General features: G+C 34.6%; 3 protein-coding genes across 5 annotated transcripts; 2 read left to right on the top strand and 1 right to left on the bottom strand.

Moving 5' to 3' along the window:
- Positions 1 to 1589: 1589 nt before the first annotated feature.
- LOC146148406 (codanin-1-like) lies at positions 1590 to 13182 on the top strand. Of its 2 annotated transcripts, XM_083387383.1 has the most exons (19): positions 1590 to 2486; positions 2866 to 2984; positions 3047 to 3168; positions 3513 to 3661; positions 3725 to 3814; positions 3880 to 4018; positions 6761 to 6851; positions 6940 to 7136; positions 7235 to 7361; positions 10277 to 10362; positions 10436 to 10634; positions 11326 to 11470; positions 11595 to 11771; positions 11833 to 11993; positions 12058 to 12105; positions 12180 to 12303; positions 12367 to 12486; positions 12714 to 12801; positions 12878 to 13182. In XM_083387383.1, exons 1-19 carry the CDS (start codon positions 1686 to 1688, stop codon positions 13117 to 13119), a joined length of 3225 nt encoding a protein of 1074 aa, XP_083243509.1. In that variant the 5' UTR covers positions 1590 to 1685; the 3' UTR covers positions 13120 to 13182. The 2 variants fall into 2 exon arrangements, with proteins under 2 accessions (XP_083243509.1, XP_083243510.1); XM_083387384.1 differs by lacking the exons at positions 12714 to 12801; positions 12878 to 13182 and having other exon boundaries at positions 12361 to 12486.
- Positions 13183 to 16894: 3712 nt separating this feature from the next.
- LOC146148405 (12S rRNA N(4)-cytidine methyltransferase METTL15-like) lies at positions 16895 to 23132 on the top strand. 2 transcript variants are annotated; one of them, XR_014494831.1, is made up of 6 exons: positions 16895 to 17376; positions 17490 to 17681; positions 18880 to 18950; positions 19390 to 19540; positions 20117 to 21057; positions 23018 to 23132. XR_014494831.1 is itself a non-coding variant. In XM_083388508.1 (5 exons), exons 1-5 carry the CDS (start codon positions 17087 to 17089, stop codon positions 20475 to 20477), a joined length of 1065 nt encoding a protein of 354 aa, XP_083244634.1. In that variant the 5' UTR covers positions 16895 to 17086; the 3' UTR covers positions 20478 to 21558. The 2 variants fall into 2 exon arrangements, 1 of the variants encoding a protein (XP_083244634.1); XM_083388508.1 differs by lacking the exon at positions 23018 to 23132 and having other exon boundaries at positions 20117 to 21558.
- On the bottom strand, positions 20440 to 24205 carry LOC146148404 (integrator complex subunit 11-like). The gene is made up of 11 exons (XM_083388507.1): positions 23990 to 24205; positions 23567 to 23795; positions 23292 to 23506; positions 22993 to 23134; positions 22793 to 22935; positions 21574 to 21772; positions 21347 to 21505; positions 21110 to 21291; positions 20988 to 21045; positions 20790 to 20927; positions 20440 to 20711 (listed from the first exon to the last, which is right to left on the bottom strand). Exons 1-11 carry the CDS (start codon positions 24190 to 24192, stop codon positions 20574 to 20576), a joined length of 1806 nt encoding a protein of 601 aa, XP_083244633.1. The 5' UTR covers positions 24193 to 24205; the 3' UTR covers positions 20440 to 20573.
- Positions 24206 to 24482: the final 277 nt, after the last annotated feature.

Genomic DNA, 24482 nt, shown 5'->3' with positions numbered 1-24482 from the left:
GGTGTGCAGAACCAAATTTTGAGATGTGCAATTATGTTTTTTGCACACCTTGTGTTTGAAATCCTCAAACAAAAGCTTTTTTCAATATTAAAGTGTGCAGTATGCCATTTTAGAAGTTGGAAACTCTGGTTATTGCAGTGCTAAAATAAAGCTACTTCTAAAATTTGTCATCGCTCTACCAAGTGAGCTGCACAGGCTCAGTGAGAGCTGTTTGAAAAATTACAATAACACAGATGCCCACTGCATCCTGTTTGTAAATACAACTTTATTTGAAGGGGATCAACAGCCTGTATACAACAAATGAAACATTCCACAATTTGTGACCAATTACTTCTGGAGCTGTTCTGACCAACAATAATGGCACACATCATATATCATGCCTTCGGGAAGGCTTACTGAAATTAGATGGCCTTATCAGGATTTTGGTGCAAGCAAAGCAAGGCTATTTTCTAGCCTTGCTTGCATGAAAATCCTGATTAGGGCTTAGGCTAACTTATTTTGGGGTTCTTTCAATCTGGTAACGCAAAGAAAAACGGCCTGCAAATATTGCATACTGCAACACACATTACTTGGGTTTGGGTGGGTTACACATTTTATATTTATTATTAATAATAATGCTTGATCCACACAAACCCAAAGAATGTACGTTGCGGTATGCAGTATTTGTAGACCATACCTTTTTGTACTCTTTTGCTCTTTTACGTCCCAATTTAATGCAACTGTTATAGTAATGCAAAAGCGCCATTGATTTAGCACTGGAATGCATTAAATATTGTAAGAAAAAATTGCTTAAGTAAATATATAGGGAGATCTGCTTATGCCCTTACACCAATGTTTATATTTGTTGTACATTCGTTAAATTTGTGAGACCTTCTTATAAAAATCCTGTGCATCACTAAACTAAACAAATCTTCCGACAGCCACCGGTTATTTAATCATGTTGCCTGGGCTTGAACTAGACAACGAACATAAACGTATGCACAAAGGGTAATTAAACCTCACCAACTTTTTCGGAGCAGCTCTATTCAATCAATTAATATCAGTATTGCCCATTTCGAGCAACACTGGATTAGGTTCTTACTTTCGCCATATGTAGCTTTAGATTTTGGATTTCATTGTATTCTAAAACTAGTATAATTATAAAAAATATAGACGTTTTCTACAGAATGTATATATGAGAAAAATCTTATTCAGAACCATCTAAAAAAAAGATATCACATAGCGGCGCGTTTTGGCTGAAAAGATTTGTCTGTATAGTGTGAAGCTTTTCATACAGTTATTTAATGAACTAAATATTATTTTTAGTGCGCCCAATCCTCCTTGACTTTCTTGTATATTTTTTTATATGTTTTGTATAGAGGTGGTAAGGCCGTACAGCACTGTGCCCTCTGAGCAACATTGTGCATAACAAAAGAAAATTTAACACTAATTGAACAATGTGACCAGTTTGAACACCTTACACTAGGTACCGTAGCTAAAGGTTAAAAAAATTAATAGGACCCCAAAACTTAATATTATGTTAAGTTATTCACTGACAATTTTCTTCAACATGCATTGTTACTACATAAAATTTTCTTACAGGTTGCTTTTTTGAGAGCCCTGGTCTAGAGCTTCTGACTTAAATAAATTTAGATTTTAAACTTAAAAAGGTTTGTATTAAGGTTTAGCATTGAACCTGGTTGAAAATGTCTTGTTCAAGACTTATTCACTATTTGGAAATTGAAGACGATCAACTGATTTTAACAGCTCTTGGGGATCCAGATTTTATCTTATTTTTTCTGAACTACATCCACCATGCTGCAGCTCAGCTCTGTGAAATTAAGGCAGGTCTTGCAAGTCCTACTTCAAACAATTCCACTTTTGGGAATGGTGAACAGCTTTTTGTTCGAAAACAGAATAATAAGGATCTGAAAGAGCGAATAAGCACTCCAAAATCGCAAAAATCCAATTGCTTTACACAAAACATTGACATTTCCAATGTAGGAAGCACACATGAACCAGTCATTTCCCATGGCAAAAAGGCTCGTAGGTCAAAAGGAAAAACGCCACATAAGTCGCCAATGCATAATAAAGAAAAAGGTGACTATCAAAAAACACACACTGCCAAGGCAGATTTTCCTTCAAGAAGAGTTAATTTTACTTTAAATCAAATGAACAATAATCAAGCCAAGCGGGCAGCAAACTTTGATTTGTCCAATCAGTGTGATTTTCCTTCACTACATGCTACTTCCAGTGTTAGAAGTGTACCGCCAGTATTTTCAGATTATAAACAAACAAGAAGGATTAAGCCTACTGCCATAGAAAAAGACACCAGTGAAAAATGCCAATTGTTCACTACTAAACTAGTTCAATCTGACTTTACAAAACTGACTGAAACACCTGAATCTGACATTAAAATACAACTGGAAAAGGAGAGAAAACGACTATTGCAGACGCGAATATTTTCAGCTGAGAAAAAGACCAATCCTGAACTCAACCATATACAGGTAATAATGAAGTGGTTTAAAAGCATTTTTTTCAAATGACATCGCATGACACATCCTTTAGCAAGGTAGAGTTTATGCATTGCCCAGCCAGGTTGATCTATATCACCACCTGCAACAACTTCACAAATATCTATTAAACTTCATTCATTAAATATAATTGTAATTCAATACATCACACCATAGATAAATAAATACTATTTGAACAATTCATATTTATACTTTTTAATGATAATAAAGAAATGTTTCTTAGAATCAACTGATATATTCCCCCTTCCCCCTACCAAAAGGTAGAATGCAGTGTGAAATTTCATCGCGTGATATCCCATGAAGTAAACAAGATTTTTACCCAATTTATTGCAATGTTTTTTTTTATTTACAGATGGAAGATTCGCTAGACATTCAACTTCAGTTTATAAGTCCTATTAAGATAGATACTGACATAAAAAAGATACCAACACTGCCACCATCTACAGTCACATTTCCCAAGAAATTGGAAAGGTAACCATATTCAAGTAATATGTGTGCTCCGTAACTACATTATTTTATTTTTGAATTCTCAGATTGGCGAATTTCTATGTACAGTGCATTGCAACATTTTCTGTGGCTAGCTTGGTTGCAGAAATTCACCTTCTTGTGGCCTTACAATCTCTGGATGGAAATGTTAGCTGTGAGTTTAATAGAGGTAACTTTTAGTCTAATACAAATATACTTGCTACAATGACTTTGATGATTTTGTGGAAAATTGTTTTATTTAACTTTTTTTTTTACATTTTTGCCAACAAATAAAGGTTTAACAGTTTTTATGGGCCACACTGCTATGATAACAAACTAATTTGGCCAGTGTTGAGATAGTGGGCATTAGAACTCGGCTGTAGCAAATTTCACTTATGTTGGCCATCGGACAAGTACAATTTGCTATTGGCAAGTTTTTATTAAAACCACTTGTCAGACTGGTCAGTGAGAACTTGCAATCATATTCTTCGTTGAATTTTTACTTTTTTACTTTTATTTTTACTTTTATTGTAGAATTCAAGCCTCTGGAAAAATACTTGTCATCCACAGCGAATGCGAGACAGTTTGCAGCTAATGTGTTAAATGGAATAGCGTCGAAAGAGTTCCTTTGCTTATTTAGCAATGAAACGCTAGCTTTGTTGCAGGTTAACTGTTCCAATAAGGTAGTAGGATGCACTGTTAAGTTTACTTGGGTTATCTGTTTTGCAGTACTTTTTCTTTTATAGTCAGAGTTTTGTGATGTCGTAACGAAAGTTACTGAAGAATTGCAAACGCGGCCTTCAAATCAAAACTTTTTCAACAGACTTTTTTCAAGTGTAAGGTCCTCTTAATTTAATACAATGAGCGTTTTAGTTATTTTTATCATTCTTGTTTTTTGCAGACATTTGATTCAGTTCCATTCAAACCTGAAACTGACAATAAAACAAATTTTTTATCTGAAAAGGCTTTCCATGGATTTCGTAAACAACGTGATATGTTTTATTCACTGCTGGGACAATGGGAAGAACAACACAATCTAAGTAATAAACCGAAATTTATATTTATTTTATTTTAATTTAAATTTATATATACCTTATCCATGTATCTCTAATGTAGCTTGAAAATATGCCAAAAAAATAGGTTGAAACCTCACTTTTGAAAGTTGGAACACAATTTTTATTATTTAGAGTATTTAATCATTGGGAGCGCATTAATTAGTTCTTCTAGGTGTTAAACAGGTACAGCAATGTTAATACTGTGTCAACATTCGATTCAGGGCTACAGTATTCGCATTCTGAGGCTGTCTTAAGCCTCCCTAGCACTTCAGATTTGCAAAAATCCTTATGTGTTGATTGGTGTAGCAAACATCTGCGCACTTATGATTTTTCGTTCATCATTATGTTCTTTAATCCTCTTTGGTAGATTTCTCCAGGTTTGCCCAATATAGCAGACATCACATGAACATTAAATTGTAAGTGAGCTAGGGATGTTCAAAGTAGAATCCCAAGGTATTCTAGAATAAAGGGTTTCGAATCTAGAATAACAAATCCAGAATAGCGAATCCTAGTATATTTTTATTAAATTATTTAACCTCGATTTTGTTTGGGGAAGGGATTAAATCTAATCTACCCTACAGGGCCCCCAATCACAGCAATACATCGCCCAAACAATTTTCTAGCATGTGTACATTATAATAAAAAATATCTCCCATATGTTTAACATTCTTAACAACTGTCATTTGAAGCAGTTGTGTAAACTGTAATATGTCAACTGTCCAGGTTGTTGCCAAAACTTATATTTTTGCCAATAGTGAGTACAATGCAACACTGCACACATAAGTCTTAAGCAATTCGGTCCTGTTTTTTCAAGCATTGTTGGGTCTTAGGGCTTATTTTTTTACTAACGTGATCTGTAAATGTAATGCAGTCAAATAATGTACCGCAAAGAATACAAAGTTACTATTGACTTAACGAATTGTTGACAATTACACTGCGCATAGCTGCATAACCTCGCTGAATATTGGCCTAAAGTTGACCTTAAGTAACCCTATAGCGCATTTTGTGGACGGCCAGAACGTTTTACAACGTAATGTTACTTTTGCAACTTATCGGCTTTAGGGAAATTGCACACTCCACACCAGACATTACACATTGATCGCTCGCCCAATAACACTTGATTGACACTTAATTATTAGACAAACGTTATCGCGAGACGCGGTAACTGGTCGCCCGAAAAAACGCTGATACTACTACCGGGTTACATCTAAAGCAAGAAGGCGGCTTGTATAGGTTGCCGAAACGTTGGTTAACAATTACAATTACCAGAGGAGCTGTTTTTGATTTATATTTAAAGCAAGCTCTGTAAATTGGTCGCCGCAGCGACAGGTCAACTTACCACACGCGTTTGTGCAATTAGGCGCAACAATCGGCGGTAAAACATTAAATTATATCGGTTCCAATTACTCGAAATAAATGGCAGAATAGGATTCAAATCCCCACCTGGAATCCAAGGATTCGATATTCTACTTTGAGCATCCCTACAAGTGACATTATATCACTGCAAAATGTTTTCTGCGATACCTAATTAAAAGCGTTTTATTAATTCATTTTAGTTTGTGACATGTATCAACAGAAAACCTAATTTGCCACAAGTGCGTTTTAAAACATTTGTTAAGATGACGTCAATTTACTTTACCTATTTTGGCGAACTAAATATTTATATTGCATTTTGTTAGTATTTTTAACTGTGTATATTGTTATACAGGGGAATATGTTTTAAATACCTTTTTGCAATATTTATACTTTTCAATCTGCCCATGCCTATTATCTAAAATCAATGCAAGCTGATTGAAATGTAAATATAAGCTCAGTTGCCTGTGTGACTAATTTTTACTGACCGTGCATAGCTTAGTTCAGGGTGGTCCAAACCCAGGCGACATCATTTTTCGTGGCCCGCGAAGCACTGTTGAATTATTGCAATGTGTATCATTAGAGGTTTAATCAAAGAAATATAAGTGAACAACGAACAGCAAGTATGTTCGAATTGTTTGGTTATGATTACATTTTCTGGTTGTAACCATTAAATAAAGCAGTTACCCCGACCAATCGAAAATTATTGATCAGCTCCTGGCACGCATGTAACACTTTATGTGGCCCGCAAAGAATATACATGAAATATCTTGGACCACCTTGGACCACCCTGGCTTAGTTAGCCCTGGCTTAGTTACCAACCTTGGACCACCCTGGCTTAGTTAGTAGAGCCACAATCGCGGTGTGGTACTGGTTGCGAATTCACCCCTCACTGCAGGCTAGATTTTTTGGCCTTGCTTGCTCTACAATTCTAATTACATAGACAAATTATGTGTTGTGCAACCTATGGTACACAGTGGAAAAATATGTGTCATGTGGAAGAACTTGATTTTTTGCTTCAACACAAATTTACTGTTATCAGTAGTTATATAAACCGATTAAACCAAACATGTTAATCACACTCACACAAATAATGCTTTTAACTCCATACCTATTGGAAATAGGAGCATGAATTCTGCATGATGCGTAATTGCTTTGGTCTGATACCTTGCAACTCTCATTTTTGTTTTATTGTCCAACTTTTTAAATTACTTAATTTGTTATAACATACCCTGCACTAGTTTGTTGTAATTGAAAAATGTAGTTATGCAGCATCATGATGGAGAAGAGGACAGCTCATAAACTACCCAGCTAGCTTCATTAAATTGTTTTGCTATAAAAATATAAAGTGTTTTTTGTCTTCTTTTTCTTTAGATGTCAGCTCTGTTTCTAAAGAAACTGTTGGTAAAATCCGTTGGCTTGTTTCACAAATAAAGTTACTCTCTACTCACAGTTCTTTTATTAGGTAAGTTTCATTAAACAAGAAAATGTGATTTTACAAGTATTATTTTACATGAATAACATACCTTAAATCTGAATGCTTTATGATTTAGATTGTTTCTTGATCAAATGTTAAGCGGTGCTACAGGCAAGGAAAACTCTTCATTAAATCAGCACAATAGCTCACTGTTAACTGCTATTTTGGGAAACAACCCTGAAAAACAAAGACAATTAGAGAATAGAGTCACAGCCCCAGCACATAAAACTACATCCCACTCTAATTTGTTTAAAGATTATCAATTTTTTCGAGGTGATTTATGTTTTTTGCTAGAATTTAGGTGAACGCTAATTAGAGTATATGTTAAATACAAGTTGCATCCTTACATATGATTGTTTTAAATGATTTAGATTTTCTCACGATTGCGGACAACTATAGTCTCAACATCCGTTTATGTGACGAGCTCTTTTCTCGCATATCACAAATTGAAATGATTGAATCTCAAGTAGATGAAAACTGCATTGAAGATCTGCATGGGTATGTAATGATTATGTTATTTCAATACTAATGAGTAATTACTAGGGGCCCAAAAGTCAATAAAGTTAACATTTTTAAGCAGCTCGTCTTTTCATGAATCAAATAATAAAGTTGTTTTTAGCACCTAGGGGACTGTTTTTAAGAAGTTTATAGGTTAAAATAAATAACAATAAAGTTAAAATTTATTAATAAAGTCAAAATTTGTCAAACTATGGCTTTTGACAAAGTTTTTGTGTTTCTTGAGAGTAGTTTTTGTAAAAATCGTCATGGAAGCATTGTAAATCAGGAACTGCGACACAATTAAACCATATTAACCCATAAAAGCAGGCAAAATGTCACAAAGCCCACTTGGATCAGCAGTAACTTTTATCGCAAATTGTCCATTTTTTTATTTATTGTTACGTATTTCAAATATTTTTATAAAACACGTTATCTTCATAAACGTGGTCTTTTCGAAGATCAAAAGTTTGGATCTTAGGAATAGCCTACTGACATTCTGTAATACAAAAATGCCTAAACAAGCTAAATATATCGCCAAAAAAACGATGCACTTTTTGTAATCCATAAAACACCTTGACTTTGTGACAAAATATCACGTTTGGGTCTGAAATTGACCAAATATTATGTTTGGGTAACTGGCATCGATTTAAGGAAGAACTGTGGCCAAACAAGCAATTTCGTTAGGTTAAAATAAAGATAAAATTTCATAAAAATAAAGTTAAAAATTTTTTTTTTTAGGTCAAAATAAAAATGGCCCTAGTAATTACACTCGTCAACAAATTTCCATTTTTTTAAACAAGACTGTAAGCTTATTATTTTAGACGTAATATTTGGACTATTCTGAATCTGATTTTCTTTTTATAACAGTTAACATTTTTTAAATATTGTCAATGTTGTATTTTTAGAAAAAAACGCATTAACAACTAGCCATAGCTTTGATACATGTCTTCTAAATTGATGTTATGAGCTTGTTTTGGTGTTTTATGATAAATATATTTCGCATCATCAGTATCCTAATTCAAATGAATTTGTTTTTCATCATTTAGATTTAGGCAGCTATTCCTTTATTTGAAAAAAAATCCATTACTATTAAATTAGATATACTCCTAGGCCAGGGATGGTGAACCACTGTCCCGTGGGTCACGAAGTGACAAACCACAGATTTTTAATGACCCATTTGTCTCCTCAAATATAACGAAATGTTATCATTCATTTTCATGAAGGAACTAATATAAAAAACAGTTCTTCTTTAGATAACACTATACTGTTTAAATCAGGGCTGGCAAATCTGTGGGTCATGCAAGATTGTTTAAAGGGTGAAGAGTAAGCATACAGTACATTAACTGCACTTTAACAAATCGATGCATAAAAGCAGACAACTAAAAGCATATGGTTTATCGCTGTAAAACGTATCGGGTCATGATACTTAAGGGAAACTATGGGCTCGCGTACTGCTGAAAAGTTTTCTGCTGAACTCTTGTAATCCCATAAAAAATGCTGCAGCATTTGTTAACTATTTAGCTTCTTAATATTTGTGGGAATCCGAATTTGGAAATCTTCCAAAAACCTTGAATTACCAACCCAGAAAATAACACAACGACGCAGCAGAGTTCCGCATAAAATTAGCAAATAATTAAATGTACGACCCACTTGTGCATTTTGTAAGGATTAAAGTCGTGTTTGTGACCAGCATTATGAAAAGGTTTGCCATCCCTGTCCTAGGCTATGGAATCATTTGTTTGTGCGACTGAGCGTGGATTTTTAACTGTTAAATTTTGTATTTATTTAGATCAGCCTTTCTTAACCTGGGGTAAATTTACCCCTGGGAGTAAATTTCCTCGTTTTAGGGGGTAAATTAGCTATCAATCAAAATATCTATTTCATGATGACGGGGTATAAGAATTGTGCCAGCTGTAGGCCTAGGTATTGGTAGCCTACTTTACTTGTTCAGATTAACTGCTTATTTGAACCTAGCCTAGTGGCCTATGGATTCTTTATCTTCTAGTGTCGGTAACGTTATGCTTCGCTAATTGATTATTTTTTAGTTTATTTGGCAACATACTTCACTGTAACTTCATTTTCTGTTTGAATTCATCAGCTTCTTCAGGAGTCACCGCATAGATTTAAGTAACTTGTCTGCGAGCGACAGTATGTTTTAAGTGCTTTATTAATTAGTAGCGATAACGGTAAGATTTAGTACACCTTTTGAAATTTTAGTGCTGGTTATGCATATGATTGCCTATTTTTTTGTCACTGGGTAGGGCTTAGCTGCCCAGTTAGTTTATTGTTCAGCTTTTTGACCCAATGATTAGGGCATTTTAGTGGTAAAACAATTGATTGACTGATTAAAATATTCTGTGAAAGTAGGCCTAACCATAAATTTAGTCTTAAAAAGTGGCATGTCCCAAAAGAAGAAAAAGTACAATAAAAATTATTTGAATTTTAGATTTACCTATTGAGAATGGTCTTGAAGTTCCTTGGTGTGTTTTATGCATGGAAACACTTTCAAAGAATAGGCTACTACGAAACCTGCTCCTTTAAAACAACACCTAGCAAATGCTCATCCCAGTATAATGAGCAAAAAATGGTCCCTTTTTGAGTCAAAACTGTGCAGTCTTAACTCTTAAAAGACAAAAACTAGACCGAACTGGAATGTTTTGACAACAATTCGTTGCTAAAAAGCAATGGCAGCCGTCGCATTGGTTATACCTAATGCAATTTGTTTTTGTTGTTTTTTAAAAGATGAGCACCATTTTATATATTGGGGGTAAATCTGATATTCATCCTTGTTAAAAGGGTAAAACATACAAAAAAGGTTAAGAACCCCTGATTTAGATGCTTCATACTTAACAAGATATAATACTTTTTTTTTAAATTACTAATTAAGTTATAACTTAGCTCATTTTTGTTTTCAGAGCAATATCAAAATTTTCACAGACGGTACTTAATTTAAGAATTTGTGGAAACTTTTATGGATTTCTCATCTTCTTTCCTTATAATGGTGGGTGTCATATTTTCTCTTTAAATTTCATGAAATGTTTCGGGTGTAGCTTGGTAAATAATTTATTATTCAGGTGAAGAAAACCAACAGTTGTCACATATGGAATTGGCTGCTGCTAAACACATGACATCATCCATTAGGCATGCTTTTCAACATGGGCACCTTGTGCTAACAATACCTTGGGTTGTTCAGTTTTTATGTTTTGCCTCTACATCTGCCATAAAAAGCAGTCACTATTCAGAGATATTAAAATATCTCTGCATTGCTTATAGGTTTGTTTTTTATTTGTTATGTTTGATACTTCTCTACAAGTAAAAAAATATATAGGAAGTGCTACACAGTGGTTAGTCCTACTAAACCAGGGGTTCCCAACATTTTTTGCTGCTCGTACCCCCTTTTCAGGTCAGAGCGTTTGTACCCCCTTTTCAGGTCAGAGCGTTTCTTTGTACCAATTTTTCAGATATATATGTTTGGCTTTTATAGCTCAATTAAACGTTGAACCAGTATTTCACAGAAAAATCGTTAAATGTCTGTAGTTAATTTGTTTGTCCCTTCTCAAGATATTTGTTGCTGCTTCATTGATAAAACTTGCTTAAACGGTGGTTTGATTATAATCGAGGCAACAAGTAAATCATCTGCAGTTACAAAAACGCATTATATGAGACAATAAGGTTTCTTACTAAATATTTGTATATAACGTTGTTTTTTATCCAAAGACCGTAATGGCATAATATCATTCAAAATTCTAAAATAAAACTGTACTGCGTAATCTGTTTGGAAAGCTGTTCTGAAGCCCAAGGATCTTCGTACCCCTTGATGTTCAATCTTGTACCCCCAAGGGGTATGAGTACTCACGGTTGGGAACCCCTGTACTAAACAAATTATCAATCAAGCATTGTTTTTTGTTCAAAATGCATTGTCTGGGCTTTGTAAAAAGAATAAATTTTTTTTAACTTTTTTTAGGTCAAACTTATCAGTCCTGCCAAGTGTGCCCTCCAAATTAAATATCTTTCTGTCTGTTTCTATTGGATATTTATTTGAACAGGAAAATGTCAATACTGATTTTTTTTATTCTGCTATTCATCAGGATGTGTCTTTAAAGTATACGGTCTGTGATGTATTTTTAATTAGAACTTTGTTAGGTTGATAGATAAATATACTTTCACTTTGGTGATAACTGCTATGTAATAGTCTCATTAAAGTTTGCTAAATTTTATTTTTTTCAAATTTAGAATTTGGATAACAACATTGACTTTGTTTCATCTCAATTGATCAGTTATAATTTATTGTATGAAGTTCATTGGAGGCTTACAGAGATAAACACGATTCTTAAATCAAGGTCTTCTATAACAAATCGTCAACTACCTAAGAAGATTAAGCCTTCATCTGAAAAGCTTCCTGAAAACACTGTACGTTTGCTCTTTTTACTTGTAGAAGAATCGGATTTAACATAGGATTTTTTTTATGTAGGATGTGCAATCTTCTTTGGAGGCAAACTTTTTTCGAAATCAGTCATTTTCTTTGAAGAGGACTGTGGCTTTTGTTGCCGAAAGATGTCATTCAAACAGCATTAAACACATTTGTACTAGGTTGGTTCCGGAGTTGTGCAACAAAAATGACCTCATATTGCGGTATGAAAATGGTAGTAAAACAGAAACAATTAATTTGCTTTTTAATTTATTATTTTTTTTGCAGATATCTAAATGAACATGAAAGCAAGAAACCTACTACCAACTTAATTAAGTAATTGTAACAATAGTGCTTAGTCATATAATTTATTCAATATGCATCTAGGATGTTTTTTTTTGATTTTGTAGACAAGTCGTGGTAAAAGCATTTGATGAAATTCTTTCTAATGTAAAGCAACAAATTTTTGAATTTAACAGCCAGATTGTAAGGGAGTGCATAACTTTATTAGTGTCACCCTCCATCTCAAAACTAGTAAGTTTTACTTATCTCTCAAATATATGTTTTATTTTTTTATTTTAATGATATAAGCTTTAGGTTTTGGACACTGCTGTAAATATTGCAGAACGCCAGTCAATTGAAAACATCAATATCTGGTTGTCAGACCGGCTCTTTGATCACTTAGTTTCACGGATAAGGCATTTAATATCACAAAGGGTGTGTTTAACTGCTATTTACAAATGACCTAATTACGTTTGCATTGTTTTGGATATCTCATATTAAATAAAATCCATCTTATGTTTTTTTGTAAATTATGTCTTGGATTAATGTGTTTGATTGTGGTGCTATACATAAATCAGTAAAAACACGTTTTGGGATTGTAATTTAGACCAACAAATATATACATTTCATGTTTTAAATGTAATGAAGTTTTATGTTTTAAGAACGCATACATTGAATCCTTTTCAACTGTAAAACTGTCAAAAGTCTTGCACAAATTACGTGAAGCTGTCATAGAGAACCAAATACCTGGTAAGACCATAGGCCTGTATTTTATACTATGTGTGCTTTTATGAACACATATTTGAAACAAAACAAACTTTTACAGGTGTCAGTCATGATCAGGTTGTTGCGAAAGCTACAATCTGCTTTAATTTAGCGTATGATGTATTATCTCGTTCGTGTGGTGTGCTGCCTTTCAATGTCAGACAATCTTTCGGATTTATTTTACAAGAGCTCACTATACAAGTTCAGACGAGTAATGACGTTGAAGCAAACGAAGCCCTTCATAAACTGTCTTTAGAGGAGAATAAAATTTCACTTATTACTTCATTTTTCAATGACACGTAAAATAACAGTTTCACGTTTATATTGCTTTTATGCTGTGCACAAAATATATTTTCTATTTGTTTGTTTTTTTGCAAAAAATCATTAACTAAAGTGCAGTGATCTGAGTAGAATATATTTTTTCTTTTTTTAATTCTAACACAGTTACCTACCACTATCTAAGTATTCCCTTTCCTAAAAAAGTCTTTTGGACAATGACTTGACTTGAACTTAAGTCGTTGTCAGGGAGGCGAACCAAACCGGAACTTTATAAACCGATTTTGAGCTACTTTTTGCCGTACCTGAACCGTTTTTCTCAAAGATTTTAAGGAGCCCAACTGGAACTGAACAGAATATTTTGACAGCACCTAAACAGTAACCAAACCCGAACCTGTAAAAAAGCTGTTGACTCTAGCATGACGTCACAACTTGTATTTTTCTCAGTCCAGTTATGCTATGTTTGAAATTTTATAAAAAAAATAGTCATTGAATAAAACGTTGCTTTTTATTATTTAGATATTTCGATAGAGAGTTGATGCTTGTTTTTTTAATACGTCACGAAAATTAAATGTAATACGAGTGTAAATTCTATAATTTTTCTCTACATTTGTCAAAGCAACAGTTTATCCGAAACGGAATTTTATAAACCGGTTTTAAAAATAAACTCGTCAAAACAAGAGGCAGACCGGAACTGTTTCGAACCGAAACTGAACCGGATTCCGACAAAAAGATTGAACCCGAACCGAACGTGGACCGGAATAGTTAAATGGTTTGACTCTCCCTGCTTTGAACTGACTTGCTTTAATAATGATTTCACCGGGACGGACTTGAGCAACTGATGGCTTGACTGAAAAGTTATTTCACAAATGACTTGACTGGGAAGTCGTTTTTTAAATGGCTTGTTTACAACACTGGTTATGGTTTGCTCTTGCTAGTGTCATAATAGGCAGGGCATCTCTATTAATTTTAATCAAGTATGTTTTTAAAAAATTATTAATGGAACGTGTGAATAGATTTATCTTGGACTGGCTGTCATTAGAATGACATAGGCCTATTTGCAGTTTGTACGCGGAAAGAAACAAAAACTCTGATATTGGCCAGTATTGACATATCTCAGTTAACTCATTTTAGCCTGCATTCCGCAAATGCTAGCATACTGTTGAATGAGAACGAAGAGCGGACTGAACAGTCTGTCATAGAATACATGGCTTCTTGTAGATCAGAGGTGGGCAACGTGCGGCCCTTTTCTATTTTTTGCGGCCCTTCACCTTCTTCCAGCTAGTTTTCCCTAAATAAGGCTATGAGTGTGCATCTGAGTTTGGGACTTTTTTTTATCATAGAGATCAGTGGATGTAACCAGTGGTGGGATTCAGCCGGTTCGCACCGGTTCTATCGAACCGTCTCACGAAATTTTATAAGATCGGCGAACCGGTTAGCATTACTGGTTATTGTCAATGGAATTTTGCATCTTATCTAAAAAGTAGTTCACGTGTTTTTCTTAAATGCGCAATGCTCAAGTTCGTAAAATAGTGTTACATTTTTATAATTGTAATAATTTTCCTTTGTGGAGGTTTGTCTGAAAATGCATTGGTGCGTCATAAGTACAAGTAGAGAGACGACTGCTGCTTTCTAGTGTAGCTGTTAGCAGTGATGGAATTCAGTCGGTTCGCAGTTCGCAACATTCGCTGGAACCTGCATCCTGCTATTGCAACTACTTTAATTATTGCCGAAAAATATAACTTTTTGTAACAGAACCGGCTTAAAAATATGACTTTTGTGATAGAACCGGCTGACAAAAAATTTGAATCCCACCACTGGATGTAACCCATAACACCGCTACACTAATGCAGTTGAACTCGAATAGGAAGGATCTATTACAAAATAATCTTCATTTATTAAGTTTTACTTGGGTCACGTTGTTACGATAAAGAATTGTTTGCAACAATTAGACTTGTCTAGTACAGTGCTCCGCAACCTTTTTTCACTTGCGGCACACCCACATAAGTAAACAAAGTTGGCGGCACAACTACGAAATATATGACGATTGACAATAGACAACAAAAGCCTAATAGCAGGTTGCTCAGAGAATAATGTGCAATATACGATTAACGCGCCTAAGGCGCCGACAATTTGACGTTTTCCATTCTTTTGTCTTCTGAATTTACGGTTTTACGGTCTTTTAAAGTATCTTAAGGCGGCCAAAAGGACTTCAGCCATAAGACCGAAATTAGAACAACATCAACGTCGAAGTAAAACACAGTTCGGAATAAGACCGAAATGGGACTAATATCCATAGTCGTATAATATCGTCTAAATCGGAATAAGTCCTAACCTGTCGAAATTAGACCTAAATTTCGGAATAAGGCCTATACAACCTTTTACCTAACCTCAAACCCTACCCCTAAATTCATTACTAACTCCTCAATCTCAACCCTAACTTAATATTTAACCCCACTCACTACCCACCACTTACCCCAAACAGGGGAGACAACCTAATGTTTAAACAGCGGCGACTTAACAGCGCCGTAATCGCCGTTCAAAGTAGAACGCCGAAACGTTGACATCCAACGTCAAACTGATGACGCCCGATCATTCCATACCCCCTCGTTATATTTTTAGGCATTTTTGTCAATTTAGGCCTTATTCCCATCAACTTTAGGTTTATTCCGACATGTTTAGCCATTTTTTTCGACAATTTTAAATCTAATTATATCGTGGTTAGAAATCATTTGCTGAAAATTTATACTCCTGTTATTGAGTTAGTTAAAAAGATGTTTTAAAATTTGGCTTCCGACGATTCAACGTAGCATAGGTCATAGTTTTATATATTAAGGAAAATTTACATTGATTATTGCATAAAGTTAAAATGTCTGCCTTGATGCATCATTTTCGTTATAATCTGCTGTACAAAGTACAATTAAAAAACGCAAGTAACACACATACAGGAACGTCGCGGCACACCTGACATGGTCTCGGCACACCGGTTGCGGAGCACTGGTCTAGTACAATCAAAGTGTAACAGACTTTCGCCATGCATATTGACTGAGATGTTATGTTTAACAGCTGGTTTTGAATTAAGGCTGTTAATGAAATTGTACTGAGCCGATCCGTACGAGAAAAGCGTCATTGGAATTGTAGGAAAAGTTATTGCCGAATTCACAAATAGACAGCACTGACAAAACTGCCGAAGTTGCAGTCTAGTAGCTCATTAGTTCTAGTAAAAGTTGAAAATAGGAAGTAGTGTTTATTTGATGTGCAGCCCTCCTGTAAGCATTACGTTTCCTAACTGGCCCTTGTGTTAAAAAGGTTGCCCAATGCCCACTCCTGTTGTACAAGATTGACAAACGACACGCCAGTCTCCAGTAATTTTGGCTAATTGATTAAACCTGCATCCCGCACCGAGTATCGGTTATTGTATAATTGATTATAACGTGTTTGTTTCTCATATTTAAAAAAATGTCGGTTTAAAATCGTTCTGGTATATTTCTCGTTCTGCTTAAATGCTCCTAAAACAACTAAATACACAACTACACAAACGCCATACTAGCGAAATGTGTTTGTGCTGCTCTGTGAAGCTATGCTGATTTTGCACCTTTTTTCACATGAACATCGATTTAAGCAAATTCGGCAACGATATTTGATTTCATAATAATACTCACAAAATTGTTCGCAATAAAGCTGTCGGTATGCGTTTCCGAAAACTGTTTTGGACTCGTATACATTATTTACGGGTTCACCTAAAATATAGCCGCTATATTTCTATATTATAGACTATAGACAAGTATAGTGGATGAGTGGATGACAAGGTACACAGTCCTTGCGATCCTTTGATGCTCTGCTATTTACAAACAAATGTTTAATCAACCGCGACATATAAAATTCCCTGTTTGCAAACCACGTTTTCATTTGGCATAAGAATGAATGGATTTTCTTTTTCTGTTATTAACCTTACTGTGCTGCAATTTTGGACTCATAGAAAAACTCAAAAGTTATGATTACAGAACAATGCTTTGTTGGGGCTAAAACAGTAAAGCTACTAACACAACCCTTCAAACAAACATGGAAATTATCACAAACTCGTTGTTTTCATACGCCTGTCCTACTTAATGAAGTGCTACAAAATCTAACTGTGTCAGACGGTGATTTGTTTTTGGACATGACATTTGGTGCTGGGGGGCACTGCGAAGCAATCTTAAAATCAAATCCTAACTGTAGAGTAGTGGCACTAGACCGCGATCCACATGCTTTTTCTTTGGCACAACATATGGCTGAAAAATACAGGTAGGCGATTTGTCATTTTGCTCAGTTTTTTTACTTAAGTTTGCCTAAAGGTATTTGTAAGTTTTTTCATAGTAACAAGCAAGGTAGTTTTTTATAATATACAAAAATTACAGAGGCAGATTGACCCCACTGCTTGGGCGCTTTTCTGATCTCCATGAACTTCTTCAGGGTACAGGATTCAAAACTTGTCAGTTCACTGCAGCTTTGTTAGATGCAGGATGTTCATCAATGCAATTTGATGATGGTCATCGAGGTTTCTCTATATCTCATAATGGTCCATTGGACATGAGAATGGATGGACAAAGGTGTGTTAAAATGAAATATTTAATTCCATTGTAAAACGTGCTGGCGTTTGACAAAATGCACTAAGGGGTTATTAAGTTTTGGACAACACCCAGGTATTTGTTTTGTTTCATTTTTTTAAATAGTTATGCGTTACAGTTTACACAACTGCTTCAAATAGAAGTTGTTTAGAACAGTGCTTCTTTTTTAGTTTTGCTCACCCCTAGCATCTATCTCCAGATTTCATTCACCCGTGTCTCATGATATGATAAAACTATCTCGCCTATATAAAACAGCACAAAATGACTTGAGTTGTTTCGATTTTTGTTAAAATCAACTTAAGCTAAGCTTTACTATTGCAAATCTACAATTTCTCGAGTCCAGAGATTTAAAGCTACAAAAGCACAAAAACAGTCACCAAATTTTTGTACTTATACACTCAGTGCAAACCAACTTCACTATTACATTAAGCAAAAAAAATAACCAAAAAACAACAGTTCAGTAGTCAATTACTGCAAGTTATCATCCATTTCTGACTGTTCACCCTTATTCACCCCTTTTGGTTGGTTCACCCTGCGAAAATATTATTCGCCCTGGGGTGAACCAGTCACCTGTTTAAGAAACACTGGTTTAGAATGTTAAACAAGTGAGATTATTTTTATTACATTATACACATAATGGCAAAGTGCTTTGCAATTAATTGCTGTCACTGTAGGCCAGCAGTGTGCAATGGTGAATAAAGCAAAGCACTGAAAAAAAGAAATTACAGCTTGCATTAGTGTATGTAAAGCCTCAGTTGATAAAATATGTGTACAGACAACAACTGATTCTGACAAGTGTCAACCTGTTTTCCTGATATGTTTTTTTGCTGTTATGTTTTGTTGGTGATACTAAAAAGTAAGCGTTTTGCACTAGTTCAAAAAAACCCTAGGATTGTGAAAGTTTGGCACCTATGGATATAATAATATTTGAAGGCGCCGCTCCAGCAAAAGGTTTAAGAACCACTGCTTTAGTACAATATTTGACTGGGCAACAGCTTACTATCATTTATGGATAGATAAATATACTTACAAATCATCTTGCCCCACTAGAATGCTTTTTAAGAAATTATATTGATTACCTTGTCCTAATATGAAGTACAGATTTGGATTTACTTCAATGTTCTATTTAAAAAATGAGATATTTCAGGTGGAAATGAAATATGTTTTGCTTTAAACACAGATTGCCTGATCAACCATCTGCAGCAGATGTAGTAAATACTTTGGATGAAGAAGATTTGGCTTTAATATTAGGTGAGGGGCTGGAGTTTATCTACATAGTTTATGCAGTTGAAGGGCATCCCTTTTGACTCCACTTGTCTAACTCGCATCTAACCAATTAACCAGGATAGCATGTATTGTTTATTACGAAAACAAACAGATTTAACCTTTAGCAACAGAGCAAATTAGCGTATAGAATATGCTACTCACGAATAGACTCCGCAAATTTTGCAATATGTGAGTCGCTAATTTATGTATAAAGTATGCTTCTCAGTCCCTTTAAAAACCTTTTGGCATTGTAACTTCATTACAACAGGGCTAAGAAAAGACACTGTCGAAGTAACAAACATTAGTTACCATGATTCTGCAGAGGTAACAAATTTGGCCATGATGCAAAAACATCGTAAAACAATTAAACTCTACCAGTATCCTCTACATAAGATTGTTTAACAATGTTAAATAAATATTTTAGAAAAATATGGAGATGAACGTCTCAGCAAAAAAATTGCATGTTCGTTGGTTGAAAATCGACCAATTTACACCACAAAGGATTTAGCAGAAGCTGTTGGAAATGCATTTTCTTACAGTGAGCATATGCTTGGATCAGATGCTGTTGGAAGAAGGTGCTTCTTCTTTCTTTTGTGATAACCATTGCACAAATTTAACTAGTTCATTTATAATAATAAACTTGAAGGGTAAACAATTTTTGAATAGTAAATCTGAGTATACTGAGGATGATAGGTAAACAAACCAAAATTCAAGGTGCAGTATCCTACTACTTGTCTAAGTAGTGTACCTCTAGGGTGGACAAATTCCAGCATCTTTTCAAACTAGCCCTTTACTCTTTACAGAGCTTTTTTTGTGCATAATACAATTTATTGTAACCACATCTAAGTAGTGTACCTCTAGGGTGGACAACTAAAAACGATCCTTAGATGTGGTTACAATAAATTGTATATATTGTATTATGCACAAAAAAAAACTCTGTAAAGAGTAAAGGGCTAGTTTGAAAAGATGCTGGAATTTGCATAAGGTTGTAAACACACTAATTAACCGCATCTTTTCAATCAAAGTTTTTGTTTTTACTTGTACCACATTTGTATACTCTATTTAGTTAATACAGGATGTTAAAAACCATGAGCTGTTGTCAATCTCAATCTTTCATTTTTGTAAGGATTATCATATTTCTATTTTTACAGGCGCCATGCTGCAACAAAAACATTTATGGCTTTGCGCATCTTTGTCAATGATGAAATAAATGAACTACATAAAGGCATAGTTGCTGCTGGAGAATATTTGTGTGATGGTGGATCATTAGCTGTGATTACATTCAACCCAATTGAAGATAGATTGGTAAAAAGGACATTTAATGAAATTGACTTCGCAAAGCCATTCAACCTTTCTCTACGACAGAGTGCTGGGCTTAACATTCCTACATCAAAACCCACTAAAAGTTGGACCATTTTCAAAACTTTATTTAGGCCTTCACCTGAAGAAATAAATATTAACCCAAGATCTCGTTCAGCAAAACTAAGAATCGCAATTAAGAACAATGAATAAATAAACATGTGTGTACAACTTTATTTGTTTTTTTATAAAATAAAAGTGCTGGATGCATGGCATTTAGGCAACTGATTTTGCAAATCAAAACTAATGTTATGCAGTCTTTGGAATTCCGATTTTTAGTAAATCCATGATATAAGTTCCAAGGTCCTCATCTTGCAGTGACCAGGATACAAGAACTTTTAATTCTGACTGTTGATCATCATCTGTTGGCTGTATCCTCAACAACACCTACAAACCATTGAGCTTTCTGTTTTACTAAAATGTGTGTCATATAATACTTAACTCTTGAATGTTAGAATAACTTACAGAATCAATAAGGATGCTTCCATCTGTTGAATTACTGACATTGTGTGATTTCAGAGTCCTTTTTAAGTGCTTCTGCAGTTGTGATATCGCAGCTGATTGCTGCACATTAGGTACACAAACTGTGGATGTAAATCGAAGCTACAAACAAAATTGGTTAGCATGTCATATCACAGACAGTTTTTTTTAAAGAAATACAACCTCATGTTTTGGAAGATCCAACTTGTCCATTGCTTCATCTTGGTCGAGGAGTTGCATCCTGTTAGACAAGGTATATATTTAGTCTTTATTTTCTTAATGCTGTAGTTTGCAGTCTTCCATACTTGTTTCCTTTAATTAGAACAGTGCCATGAATAGTTTTGATTCTCTTTGGGTTTGGTGCCATTCCCTTGACATGTTTATGTTTGCTGAGCAACTTCAGTGAGGCATCAACTGTTATTGGGGGGTTGGTTGTTATTACCACTGTTTCACCATTTGCTGGTTTATAACATGGCAGATACAGTTCCTAAATAGTTCCAGACTTACAGATATGTTTCATTACACAACAACTCTTTACTTACCTTGTTTATTTTGGATGCAAGGAACTCCATCTTTGTGGCCTCACCATGAACCAACATAACATTCTCTGGTTCACACATTCTAATCAGTTGCATGATACCTTTTGCATCAGCATGTGCACTGAAAGACATATACTGTACCTGCATTTTTATTTCGACAATCTGCAATATAAAAAAAAATTGGTCATAAATAAAACTAAAGGGTGAATACTGTATCTTTTAACTGATACCTGTCCTGGTTTTAGCTCAATTTTGCGCATTCCAGATAGAATTTTGTTTCCAACAGTTCCGGCTACACAGTATCCTGGCATGATAATCATGTTTTTCTCATTGGTGCACCATTTTTTAAATATTTCGAGGGATAAACCACCATGGAGCATTCCGGGTGTAGCAAAGACCACCATAGGACCAGGGTTTTCTATGTATGCTCTGCAAAGTTGCAAATTTAAACAAAACTACTAGACCAGTGGTTCTCAACCTTTTTTCTTTCGTGGCCCATTTACGTTGCAAAAAAATTCAGTGGCTCAAAAGAATTTTTATGAAAGAAAAAGCTTTAAAATAGGTTTAGAACAAAACACACCAGAACGTATTTCAAATTTATTCAACCGTGTATTAATGAGATACTTGCGGCTGAACAATAAATTTACATTCCTTTTTAATTCCGTCCCAAGCCATTATTCCTGTAAATTAAATATAGTGACAACAAATTAAACTAAATCTAGCTTTTTTAAATTGTTCTGTGGCCCACCTCAAATGTTCTTATGGCCCACCGGTGAGCCATGGCCCACTGGTTGAGACACGCTGTACTAGACCATGGTATTAGTCTTACATTGATTGACTGACATTATGTCTAATTCAATAAATTGGAGCTAAATGTGACTAATTCTATCTAATTTGTAAATTGCTTGCATGCAGTAATTCCCGGTCTAATTCAGGTGAGGTTTTACTAAAAATTCCACTTTGGTTGGTAATATTCTCTGGTACACAGGAAAAGAGTCGACAAAATTAAAAAAATATATATGTAAAATTGCAATAGACACATCTGCGCCAAAAGCCAAAACTTGTTACAAAATTTGGATGTGCTAAACATCAGTTTGATTGAATGTATGAAATTGATATTAATTTTATACTATGTAAAAAAACGGCATTGGTGTATATTTCTTATATAGCTGCAACTGTGAAGAAACACTTGGCTTGATTTTAGGCCTAAAAGACTCATTTGCAATACCAATCATTATGTAATAACGGATTAAATAACTTATATTTTTTTATCCATTTTTCTCCGCAAATTTAAAAATTCCTCCTTTCCCTTTGAGAACCACTGTTCCAAATCTATCTACAATTTAAGAATATTTACTTTTACACCTTGAGCATGCTAAATTAAGACTGCAAATTCATAGGTGTAGGCTGGCTTCCCTTGAATCCCAAGTGGTAGGACAAAAAAATTACCTGTTAAAACTTTTGATATGTTTGAAGTCAAACATGTTCCTTTCCACAAATGTGTTCTTGATCTTTTGATTGGTCCATGTAATGAATAGCTTATAATACTCTGTGGCTTTTGTAGTTAAACCAGTTGAGAAGTAGATTGGCACCTATAAAAGATTAATCTTTATGAAATACTACAACTTTTTTAACTGAATGTAACTAACTTTTAAATTCATTCTGTCCCAATAGGATTCAAGTAGAATACAAAGTTCCTGCGCTCTTCCAAGGGCAAATACTGGAATAAGCACTTTTCCACCATCTTCCACTCTTTCATGGACTTTTTTAAGGAAATCACGCTCACGACATCTGTAACAAAACTCATAGATGATTTATAATATAAATAACAATCATATATTACAGTATCGGGTAGAAACGCATTTTTTCATTAGTGTAATTAAGACTGGTACTAATGCCAATAAATATTGTGTGCAATAATCTTTCATGGAGTAATAAATTATGTTACCTCTTTGAATCTCTAATTGTTGTAGCATATGTTGATTCGGTGATCAACAAACTTGGACGACACTTATCCACCCATGCTGCACCCAAATGCCTATCAGGTGTCATATTGTAGTCTCCAGTATAAAGAACTGAATCGCTTCCCACTTTCATGTAAAACATTCCTGCGCCCAACACATGCCCAGCGTAGTATGCTTTGATTTCAAGTTCATCATCAACCTGTTGTATGTTATGAAAGTCAAAATACTAAGATATAACTTAATATGGTTGTAAATTTACATGTATCGTTTGATGAAGATTTACAGCAACAACTTTCTTCATACAATCTTTTATCATTTGAGTTGTGAAAAAATCAGTTTCCCCCTTTCTGTCCACTGTAATTTTTCTATAATCTTCTAGGAGGATCGGGCAAATTGCTTTTGTTGGATGAGTCATATAAATAGGTCCATCATATCCAACCATTTCAGACATGTAGGGCAGTGCACCACAGTGGTCAAGGTGAAAATGGCTGTAATTTACAAAGTGCAAAAAGTGAGATACACTTTGATCTAGCCATTTTAGAAAAGATCTCGTCTATTTAAGGAAAAGCTTCTAAAACTATACAAACATAATAAATATACAAGTGCGTTATCTGCCGCAAACCAGGCAGAAAAATGAAAATCTTAAATAAAGAAAGGCAGAATAACTTAAATAGTCTATTACCTAATTATAACACAATCGATGTGTTCAGTCAGGGTGCCATTTCCCCCAGTAATATACGAAAAGTAGGGAAATCGCCGCTCATCATTGAAGCCCATGTGCATTCCACAGTCAAGCATAATGTTTTTTCCACCAAGACTGACAAGGATACAGCTTCTTCCCACATCTTGTCCAGCTCCCAGTGGAACAATTTTTATATCAGGCATTTTTAACAAGCACAATGCTGCATGAAATTGGTGTTTACTGTTTAGGTCAGGGGTGTCCAACATGAGGCCCGCATGCCAAATGTGGCACGCGATCTAATAAAAAATGGCATGTAAGCCGCCCAAAAATACACCCAATTGTCAAAAAAGCTAAATTTGTTATACAGCATATTGTCATTGTTTATTTACAATACAAAACAATTCCAGCAATTACGACAACAAACAATTACTTCTGAAACTATAACATTATACTGTTTTTATTTTTTGTATAAAAGCGCTTTTAATAATGGAAA

This window comes from Ascidiella aspersa, chromosome 4, assembly GCF_963924565.1.
Source record: "Ascidiella aspersa chromosome 4, kaAscAspe10.2, whole genome shotgun sequence".
NCBI classification, from domain to species: Eukaryota; Metazoa; Chordata; class Ascidiacea; order Phlebobranchia; family Ascidiidae; genus Ascidiella; species Ascidiella aspersa.
Note: the sequence above shows the minus strand (reverse complement) of the source record. Positions and strands in the feature narration are given on the sequence as shown.

Excerpts from the sequence above, each read along its gene's own strand:
- LOC146148406 (XM_083387383.1), top strand. The coding sequence starts at position 1,686 with ATGTCTTGTTCAAGACTTATTCACTATTTGGAAATTGAAGACGATCAA. Across the intron at positions 3,169-3,512 it reads TAGCTGTGAGTTTAATAGAG|AATTCAAGCCTCTGGAAAAA; the intron begins GTAACTTTTAGT and ends CTTTTATTGTAG. Across the intron at positions 7,362-10,276 it reads TGCATTGAAGATCTGCATGG|AGCAATATCAAAATTTTCAC; the intron begins GTATGTAATGAT and ends TTTTGTTTTCAG.
- LOC146148405 (XM_083388508.1), top strand. The coding sequence starts at position 17,087 with ATGATTACAGAACAATGCTTTGTTGGGGCTAAAACAGTAAAGCTACTA. Across the intron at positions 17,377-17,489 it reads CATATGGCTGAAAAATACAG|AGGCAGATTGACCCCACTGC; the intron begins GTAGGCGATTTG and ends CAAAAATTACAG. Across the intron at positions 17,682-18,879 it reads ATGAGAATGGATGGACAAAG|ATTGCCTGATCAACCATCTG; the intron begins GTGTGTTAAAAT and ends CTTTAAACACAG.
- LOC146148404 (XM_083388507.1), bottom strand. The coding sequence starts at position 24,192 with ATGCCTGATATAAAAATTGTTCCACTGGGAGCTGGACAAGATGTGGGA. Across the intron at positions 21,292-21,346 it reads TTGCATCCAAAATAAACAAG|GAACTGTATCTGCCATGTTA; the intron begins GTAAGTAAAGAG and ends GGAACTATTTAG. Across the intron at positions 20,928-20,987 it reads TGGATCTTCCAAAACATGAG|CTTCGATTTACATCCACAGT; the intron begins GTTGTATTTCTT and ends TTTTGTTTGTAG.